At 38.3% G+C, this 10332-nt stretch overlaps 1 protein-coding gene and 1 non-coding gene across 4 annotated transcripts in view; one reads left to right on the forward strand and one right to left on the reverse strand.

Annotated features, from left to right (window-relative positions):
• Positions 1 to 10332, forward strand: part of KIAA1109 (KIAA1109 ortholog) — a 195776-nt gene that overhangs the window by 134508 nt on the left and 50936 nt on the right. For all 3 annotated transcript variants that reach the window (XM_045287399.1, XM_045287398.1, XM_004711839.2), the window contains exons 56-58: positions 4360 to 4571; positions 5709 to 5907; positions 9420 to 9479. In XM_045287399.1, the coding sequence (XP_045143334.1) occupies positions 4360 to 4571; positions 5709 to 5907; positions 9420 to 9479 (471 nt within the window). The remainder of the gene's footprint in view (positions 1 to 4359; positions 4572 to 5708; positions 5908 to 9419; positions 9480 to 10332) is intronic.
• On the reverse strand, positions 8911 to 9032 carry LOC115868604. The gene has a single exon (XR_004045693.1). It is a non-coding gene; the product is annotated as a small nucleolar RNA SNORA61 (small nucleolar RNA).

Here is a 10332-nt window from a genome sequence, read left to right on the forward strand (position 1 = left end):
TGTTTCATCCTTGCTACACCACACCCTGACTGGCTCGTCTCTTCCTTGTGACCCTTCTGTAAGGGGATGTCTAATTGTCTAAGGCCTTCCTCTTTTTTGCCACCCCACTGCTTTACTAAGCACGATGTTCTTTTCCATGGACTGGTCTTTCCTGACAACATGTCCAAAGTTTGTGAGACAAAGTCTCATCATCCTTGACTTTTGGATCATATTATTAATAGTATATTAGGATATATGTTATGGATAGTATTTTACTTAAAGCACAGTTTTTCATTTCTTATTTTGTTGACACTTTTATCAGCTTCTAACAGTTCTCCAAAGTATTCTCTACTCTGGTATACCTAACACATTACTTTCTAACTTTTCTGCCTTCTGTTCTTCCCCTTCTATTTTTATCTCCTTTTTAGACTTCTCTTTCTGTACTCTAATGTTAGAAGGTTTCCCTTACTGCACGTTCTCATTAATAAACTTAAATGTGTACATGAGCTATGTAGATACATGTATATAAGTCACACACATTAGAGAGCAGTGGAAGCAACAGAACCCTCTGAAACCATTCATGTCTATTCTATATCCTATAGGACAGCATAGGGCCATAATCCTTACAGAAGCCGACTCTTAGGTCCGTCCTCCCACAGAACTACTTAGCAACCAAGTGTTTAACCACTGTGTCACCAAGCTGCAGCTATGCCAGAGTGGGATGTACATGCCAGACCTCAAAGAACACAGTCAGACCTCTATCCATTCAACAAAACATAGATGTAGAGAAGGAAGGTAGGGAGAGGTGGGGAGGGAGAACCAATTGCAATGATCGACAAATAACCACACCACCACCACCCAGGGGGGACAGATAACAGAAACTGGGAGAAAGGAGACAACAGGTGGTGTAAGATATGAAAATAATAATACTTATAATTTGTCAAGGAGTCGCAAGGGTCATAGGGGAGAGGAACTGATACCAAGGGCTCAAGAGAAAGTAAATGTCTAGAAAAGAATGATGGCAACATATGTACAAATGTGCTTGATACAATTGATGTATGGATTTTTTTGTTTTTCTTTTTTAAATCATTTTATTGGGGGCTCGTACTACTGTTATCACAATCCGTGTGTGTGTGTGTGTGTGTGTATACACACATATATATGTATATATATATATATCCATTGTGTCAAGCACATTTGTACATTTGTTGCCATCATCATTTTCTAAACATTTTCTTTCTACTTAAGCCCTTGGTATCAGCTCCTCATTTTTTCATCATTCCCCACCCCACCTCCCTCACGAACCATTGACAATTTATTAATTATTATTATTTTATCATGTCTTACACTGTCCAGTGTCTCCTTCACCCACTTTTCTGTTGTCTGTCCCCCAGGGAGGGCTTTATATGTAGATCCTTGTGATCAGTTCCCCCTTTCTTCCCCAACTGCCCCTTACCCTCCTGTTATCTTTACTCCAATTATTGCTCCTGAGGGCTTTCTGTCCTGGATTCCCTGTGTTTCCAATTCTTATCTGTACCAGTGTACATGCTCTGGTCTAGCCTGATTTGTAGGGTAGAATTGGGATCATGATAATGGTGGGGAGGAAGCATTAAAGTACTAGAGGAAAGTTGTATGTTTCATCATTGCTATACTGCATCCTGACTGGCTCATCTCTTCCTTGTGACCCTTTTGTTACCTACATGGACTTTGGGTCTCCATTCTGCACTCCCTCTCATTCAAAATGATATGATTTTTTGTTCTTTGATTCCTGAAACCTGATCCCATCGACACCTCATGATCACAAAGGCTGGTGTGCTTCTTTCATGTGGGCTTTGTTGCTTCTCATCTAGATGGCCGCTTGTTTACCTTCAAGCCTTTAAGACCCCAGATGCTGTTTTGATAGCTGGGCACCATCAACTTTCTTCGCCACATTTGCTTATGCACCCACTTTGTTTTCAGTGATCGTGTCGGGAATGTGAGCAGCATGGAATGCCAGTTTAAGGGAACCAAGTGTTTTTGCATTGAGGGAGTACTTGAGTGGAGGCCCAATGTCAATCTTCTACCTTAATACTAAACCTATAAATATATGCACATAGATCTATTTCCCCAGCATCATATTTAAATATGATATGTACATACCTGTATTTAGACCTCTGTAAATACCCTTTGCCTCCTAGTTCCTTCTGCTATTTCCTTTTACTGTCCTCTTTACCCACTATCATGTTCAGCCTTCATTTGGGTTTCAATAATTCCTCTCGGTTACATTACCCTTGATTATGCCCTTCCAGGCCTCCTACACCCTCCTCCCCATCGATTTTGGATCACTTGTTGTTCCCTTGTCCATGGGTTTGTTAACACCCCCCTTCCTTCTCCCTCTCCCCCGCCTCCCCCACCTCTCCCTCTCCCTTGTTCCCTCCCATAACCATAGGTCCCATTCTTTTCTCCTCTACATTGTTCATCCTGCCTATCTTATCTAGATAGACCTGCAGAGATAATAATATGCAAACACAAAAAAATACAAAGCAAAACAAAGCGACAAAAGAAAAAACAGCAAACCAATGACAAAAGATATTATTCGGTGCCATTTTTGCCTACATTTTTTCTTTTTTTTTCAGTGTATGGCGTCTAAGAGCTGTAAGAGCCAGCAATAATATGATAGTTTGATAAATAAATAAAAGTGAATTCTGGACATTTAGAATATATATTATGTGGGCTAGAACGTCTTCTAGGTTTGGAGTTGTGCTCCGTGCTTTCTCTCTCTAGGCAGTTTGACTCATGTCCATAGTTTCACCTATAGCACTCATTGTCACGATTCACATTTGAGCTCACAGTTAGCATGACTTGCAACCACTTACATGGCGTCTCCATCCGTTCCATCCCAGGCATTCAACAAACCACCTAAAACGCAATATGTCTGAAAGTGGACTTTAAAATGGTGCCACATTTTGTCTAGTTACTGGGTATCATCCTTGAAATCTTCCTTTCCTCCACGATTCAATCCATCAGGACATCATATTAAATATATTTTAAAGTTCTCCAAATTTATCCTTCCCAAACATTAACATCCAAGTCAACTGTACCACCAGGTCTCACAAGCACTGTTAGTAGCTTCCTTTTGTGTCTTCCAGCCCTCATCCTAGCTGTTGTCCATGTTGCATCCAGGCCTGATCTCACTGCCACCTCCCAAAAAACAAAACAAAAACAAAAAACTTCCCTCAGAGCTCTTAGTTGTGGCCTGTCAAAATAAATCCAAACTCACTCCATAGAGTTGATACCCACTCATAGTGGCCCTGTCAGTTTCTGAGACCAGAACTGTTTATGAGAATATAAAAAACCTTATATTTCTCCCACAGAGCAGCTGGTGGTTTTGAATTGCTGACTTTGGGGTTAGCAGCCCAACATGTAGCCGCTCATTGCAGCTCATTCCATAGCACTATCTTCACCACAAGGCCCCAACTCTGGAATAACAAGGTTTAAGCACTCAGCTGCTAACTCAAAGGCTGGTGGTTTAAGCACATTTAATGGTTCTGTGACAGAAAAACCTGGCCCTCTGCTCCTGCAAAGATACCAGATCACTCACAAAACCAAACTCACTGCCATTGAGTTGACCTCATAGCGACCTACAGGGCACCGTAGAAGTGCCCATGTGAACTTATCGGGAGTAGAAAGCTCCATCTTTTTCCCAAGGAACAGCCAGTGGTTTCCAATTGCTGACCTTGAGGGTCGCAGCCCAGTTTGTATAACCACTAGGCCATTGGGGCTCGGTCCCTGTACAGATTATAGCCTAGAAAATACCGTGAGATAGTTCTGCTCCATCAACATGGGTTGCTCTGAGTCAGAATCCACTCAATGGCACCTGATAACAACAGTACTGTTCACAACAAAAATGTCTTAAGCACCTTTGCATATAGTGTCATTCAGCTTTCCAACATCACCAGCATTCTTCCTTGTTGAGATTTAACTGAAGTGTTTTTCTTCAGGGAACTGACATGACCTAAATCAGATTTAGGTCTCTAAATCAAATTTCCCCATTATATTCATATACTCTTAGGATAAGTATGCTTCCTTCAAGAATTTGTTAACTAAGAAGTTCTGTAAGGAATGGGGAAAAACAAAATAATTATTTCAGGTCAGGGACTATGTCTCTGTGTTATTCCATCCCAGACACTCAACAAACAATTTGTGGAAGGGAGAGATTATGCTGTCTGCCATTATGCAGTTGCCTGCGTGGTACTGCTGCTTGTTTTTCTGTTTGTTCCACCCGTCAAGTTGCCTAGTTCCTCCTAGAGTCTTTCTAATTCTAATACCATAATCTGGCAGTATGTCAGTCTCAGAGCATTGCCCTTAAATCTCTTTCTTCCCTACTTTAAATTTCAAAAGCTGTGCTGTTTTGGCTGAATTATAAGGCTGCTTATGACAATTGGAATGAACAACGCATGGCCTTACATAAGGATATTCATATGGCAACAAAAGAAGTTGTAGATATGCTTCCTGGTATCCAGCAAACATCAGCCCAGGCCTTTGGGACACTCTTTCTCCAGCTTACTGTGAATGATCTGGGAATTTGCCTGCCTATCACAAATACTGCCCAGGTAAAAAAAATTTATCAAGTCATATTCTAAGATTAGGAGTTAGACATATCTACCAGCCATTTCTGTGTATTCAGAGTATATCAATAGGTTTTTCAGGAGAGTAATACATAACTTTAAGAGTGATGCCACAGTGATTACTCATTGGGCTGCTAACTACAAGGGCAGCAGTTTGAAACTACCAGGCGCTCCATGGAAGACGGGCTTTCTACTCCGGTTAACACTTGCAGTCTTAGAAGCTCGGAGGGACAGCCTAACCCTGCCCTAGAGGGTTACAGTGAGTCAGCAGTGACTGGATGGCAGTGAGAATCTATAACTTGAGTTCAGTGTTTGATAAATAAAAAGAATGAATTATTTCAAGCATTATTAATCCACAGCATTTTAAATCAGTATCCCTAGGATTGACACCACCTGTTAATTATTCATTTTCACTTTGGAAAATAAGAAGCTTGTTTTACAAAGTTTTTCTACTACTGGTAACAAAAACATTTTGCCTTAGACTTGTTTATAGAATGGAAAACCAAAGGATATATAACAATTTAACAATTTTCAATAACTTCACTTACAATAGGCGTGGAAATTCCAAAGCACTTGAAAATTTTGATTTCATGGTCATGAAATGTCCAGCTGGGCAAAACAAAAGAGCATTCTCTTCATAATTGTATTTGCATGCATATGACGGAAAAGGCAAAAAGTAACTTATTTGTTAAATGCAATGAATGAGTTCATCCTTAATATTTTGTTTGGCAAGACAGTGTTAGAAAATCTGTGGCATTTTTATGTCTCAGAACTTGAAAAATGGTGATTTTTAGTAGCATGATGGACAGGGCTCAAAAATTACACACGTCAGAGGTCCGAGAGGTGTATCACAGTGTGGGAGTTCCCAGGACTAAACCACAGGCTTGAGATAGCTTTTATAAGCTTTGTAAGGAAGAAAACAAAACAAAACATGGCAAATGCATTTTATTTAAGTTTTTGAAGCTGGTATCTATCAAAGATACCTGATACCTGCTTAATTTTTTAGTGAAGATGTTCAATCTCAGTCCTTTATAGGCCTTTGTTCCTGTCGATCTATGAAGTCTTTGAAGGCAAAGTATCCTTACCTTTTAGCTTAAAAAAAATTTTTTTTTAATTTTACAGTCTAATCATACTGGAGACCTAGACACTGGTTCTGCCTTAGTGTTGACCATAGAAAGCACCCTCATCACTGCTTGCTCGTCAGAGTCTCTTGTTAGTAAAGGACATTTCAAAAACTTCTGCATTCGCTTTGCTGATGGCTTTGAGACATCGTGGGATGACTGGAAACCAGAAATACGTGGAGATCTGGTGATGAATGCCTGTGAGTCTTTTATTTCGTTATGCGAGGTTTAGGCTTTTCTAACCTTCATTTGTAAAACTAAAGGATGCTGAGTTATAGGTATATTTTTAGATTTTGTATAAGAAAGCCTTTTTTTAGGTGAAGATATATTTGTGAAAATACCATAGCTTTCAGTAGTGTAGGTAAACAGTGTTGTACAAATGAACTTTAGGCATTTATTTGGATAGTGTAACATTTGAAGGCCTGCTCACTTCCTCATTGTTATTGTAACTGATCCCTGGATGATGGAGGAAGTAGCATGGAGGCTACATCTGATTTCAGTACAGAAGGGGGAGGAGACTCCGTGTCCACATCTGCCCAACATTGGTTGATTCCTCAAGGCATAGGTTACACATGCCTCTAACTCCCTACCCTTTTGACCTTACTATGATACCAGCTGTCCCTGGCACTCTACCTCTCTGTTGGGTTCAGCAATCCATTGTGATGGTCACAGAGAACTCATAGTAATTCTGAATATGGGATCTATTAGGAAAGCTAACAGTGTACTATTATTTTGTCTGTGATGTGCCCTCAGCTATGAAGCACTGCTCTTCTTTATTCCAACATGCCTGCTGATGGGCCTGAAGGTTTCAATGCTGTTCCTCAGCTACCTTTCCATGAGGGACCTCTGATGGGCATCACATTTTGCTCATCTTTCATGGATGTCAGATTCTGTGTTCCTGCTTCTGAAATGACTCACTTAATCTACAGTGGAATAGCAAAACTAAGCAGTTCCCACCACGCGAGTTTCACGCATCCTAGCCGCAGGTCCTTTGCAATCATCTTGTAGCACAGTGGCTGTGAATGCCACTGCTAACCATAAGTCCAGACCCGCACTCCCACCCTCACCGCCATCAAGCTGATGCCAACTCGCAGTGTCCTCCCACTGTGGGCTTCCCAGACTGTGCCTCTTCATGGGCGTGGAAAGCCCCATCTTTCTCCTGACAGTGGCTGCTGACCTTGTGGATCACAGCCCAGTGCATAGTCATTCAGCAGTTCATTATCACCAGCCACTCTGTGGAAGAAAGAAGAGAATTTCTACTCCCATAAAGAGTTACCCAAAAGGCTAGTTCTACCTTTTCTACAGGGTCACAGTGAGTTGGAATCAAGTCAATGGCGGTGAATTTTTTTGGTTTGTTTAATTTCGGTAGGAGTTAAAAAGACCACATATAGAAGGACCATACTAAGTGATTTCAGGTCACTAAGAAATAAAGCATCTTTGTTCTCTGGGAATCTTAAAAAAAAAAGTGATGTATATGGAAAATTCAGTTAATCATGTAGCACAAAACAGGTTATAAGTAACCAGGAGCTAGACTTCTATCTAATTGATATTACGTCTCCAAATTTGTAGAAGAAAGCCTTTTTCTACAGTATCACATAGAGGAACTCTTCCAATTCCATAGTACTCAAGATTAGGAATAACTAACGCTATGCTTATATGCTTTTTGAAAGAATAAGGATTTATTTGTATATATTTTAATACTTTAGAACTGACAAAATATTATTAATCATAGTAAGTATTAGTATTTCTTTGAAATACTTAAGGAAACCAAATAGTTCATACCTAAAATCCAACAAGAGCTTTTATTAAGACTTCTATAAATTTTCCTTGTACTTAGTTGTGTCATATATGATGTTCAAAAAAAACAATTTAATTTATGTATTTCTGTCTCATTCTAAATATAACTACTGATTTTAAAAGATAATATGTTTGCTGTTGTTGTATTTATTAAAATATAGTTTGCAGAAAGGGAACTATACTGTATATCTTTAACAATTTACTTTTTAAGAGAAATGTGTATGAAATATTAAGTAACTTTTGAATTTTCACCCAGGACTCTAAATTTTAAAACCTATTAAAAACACAAATGATAACTTTGTGTTATTATATACCATTTCAGTATATATTCTGCCAGCATGGTACTAATGTGCTACTAATGTCAAGCAGAATATTCTGAGTCTTGAAAAAATAAAGATGTCTTTTGTATCATGTTTATTGTTTTGGTTTATTGCTAAGGTCATGGAATTAATGACCAGAGCATCCAGTTTATTGACTTTGTGGAATTCCAGTTTATAAAGTAGACAAATTAGCTTGTATTTTCTCCTGCTTCTTGAAAGAGAAGGTCCTAAAAGTTAATGTGCAATGTTTCTATTAACAGATCTTTCTTTCGCATGACTTCAATTATTTTTATCATATTTTAAAGTTTACTGTTCATTCGAAGACTTAAAAATTTTTATAGGAAAATCTGGGTTTCTTTTCTGATTTGTAATCATGACCCATTAAAGGTAATTCTTTGTCTTAAAACAAGATTTAGTTCTTAACTTACAATTTTCAAATGCTCACGGGTGCCAAAAAGTTCAAAAATATCATTTGGATTTTAAAGGTAGTGTATATTTCTTTTAAAAGCTTTATAATAGAAATTGTCACTTAGTAACAAAAAAACCCTATTCTTCCAAAGTAAATTGTGTTCTCTTTATGTTGGAGAGATTTTTTTTATTTTGAAAATAAAAAAAGACAGACATTTTTAATACCATATTACTTAGGAAATGAATGACCAAACTCAAATTTGAGTAATATTTGAATACCAACTTAGGATTTAGAGTGAATTATAAAAGCATATTTCATTTAAGAACTGTATTAGGTTTATATTACTAGTTGGTTTCAATTAAGGATTATTCAGAAAGGGGTTCAATTCTGTCTTTAGGGTTTACTTTGTTTAAAAGTTGTTTCAAATATATAATGTCCTTTACTGTTTAAAATTAGATTTAGTAACCTCTTTTTTGTAGCTGAATTTGTCAAATTAAAGTTAAGTGGTAGTAAATGTTTCAAAGTTAAAATCAGATATGTTCTAAGGATAATTCCCTGACCTTTAGAGATGGGCATCATGATAGTAAATCATTTTCTAGGACAAAAAAAACCAGTGTCACAGAAGACAGCCATGGCTCTATCCTAAAGTGTCAGTCATTAGTTATTTATTTATTTTGCCCTGTTTGAAACTAGCCCAAGGGCTCCAAGAGCACTGAGGGCCAGCTTCAGTGTTTCTTTTCCTCCTTTTACGACCACCCAGACCAGTATTATGATCCGATGGGAAAGGGAACTGGAGGGTCAGTCATTAGTTATTAAAAATCATTCTTACATCATTTATATTCTCTTAAGTGCCATTCTTTCATGGAGAGAATTGGCATAGCACCCTGGAAGGCGGTGCTAAAGCAGCTGGAGACTCAGAATTGGTCAAAGATTCCATTCAAATTAGTAAACTCTATGCAGAGTTTAAGTATAAAACTGCATTTAAATTGTTAAACATCTCACAGTGTGAGATAATTGTGAGATAGAGTCTAGATGTTAGGAGTCGGTTAGCTAAAGTCCTGTGATTCTGAACTGAGACCTAGAGGAAGTCGTGGTCCTATTTGTGGTTAGAGTATAGTCTGTGGGTGAATCATTGTAGTACAATATTTAATTACTATTTGTTTTTACTGAAACCATTTCTGTGTAGGCGTTGTTCCGGATGGCACCTATGAAGTGTGCTCTAGGACAACAGGACAAGCAGCAGCTGGTAAGCTCACATACTGTTTCACTTTTGGGACATATGTCAGGGAGAATTCTGCTTGGTTTTGTTTTTTTCTTGATATTATGAGGATCTTTTAGTTAAGCTAACTCTAGTATTTTGTACATTTTAGAACTTTTTATTTTGTGATTTAGATGAATATTCACAGAACAAACTGGTTTTCCATTCAATAATTCATATGCATTTTTGTTCATTGAATGCCATCTAAACCATTCTTCCCACTTTCTCCTTGTGCTTGTAGTTTCTATTTATTCTTTTTTCGTGTCTTATCCTGTCTTCCAAACTTTATTTCCTGGTAAATGCTACCCTTTCAGAGTAGTTGGCAGATGTAGCGGGGCACCATCTAGGTCTTCTGGTCTCAGGATCATGGAGGCTGAGCTTCACATGGTCCTTTAGTTCTTTGGACTAGTTTTTTGCTTGCCGATTTAACTTTCTTTAATCTTCTTGGCCAAGAGTTGCACTTTAGTAAGTGCAAGTGTTTTAAGTCTTTAAGATCCCACTCACTGCTCACAAAGTAGGATGTAGAATGTTGTGTTTTCAGACCATGTTTTACCAATTGAACTTAGTGTTCCCAAGACGATAGTTTGTAGCCCCATGTCCAGAAACTATTTTCCAAAGTGTGCTTGATGATGGCTGAAAAAACACAACATAAATTTTGGTACAAAAGTACACAGGGAGACAGCTACTCTGAAGATGTTGAGAAAGGTCCTTCACATCACTTCACAGAGGGGTCACAGGGAAGGGATGATGAGTCAACCAGAGAGCAGTAAAGCACCGACGAAACACAGTACTCCTCTGGTTCCTTGAGACTTCTCTCTCTCTCTCTCTCTCTCTCTCTCTC

Source organism: Echinops telfairi, unplaced genomic scaffold (assembly GCF_000313985.2).
Source record: "Echinops telfairi isolate 266 unplaced genomic scaffold, ASM31398v2 ScPeMD7_14;HRSCAF=57, whole genome shotgun sequence".
Classification (NCBI taxonomy): domain Eukaryota; kingdom Metazoa; phylum Chordata; class Mammalia; order Afrosoricida; family Tenrecidae; genus Echinops; species Echinops telfairi.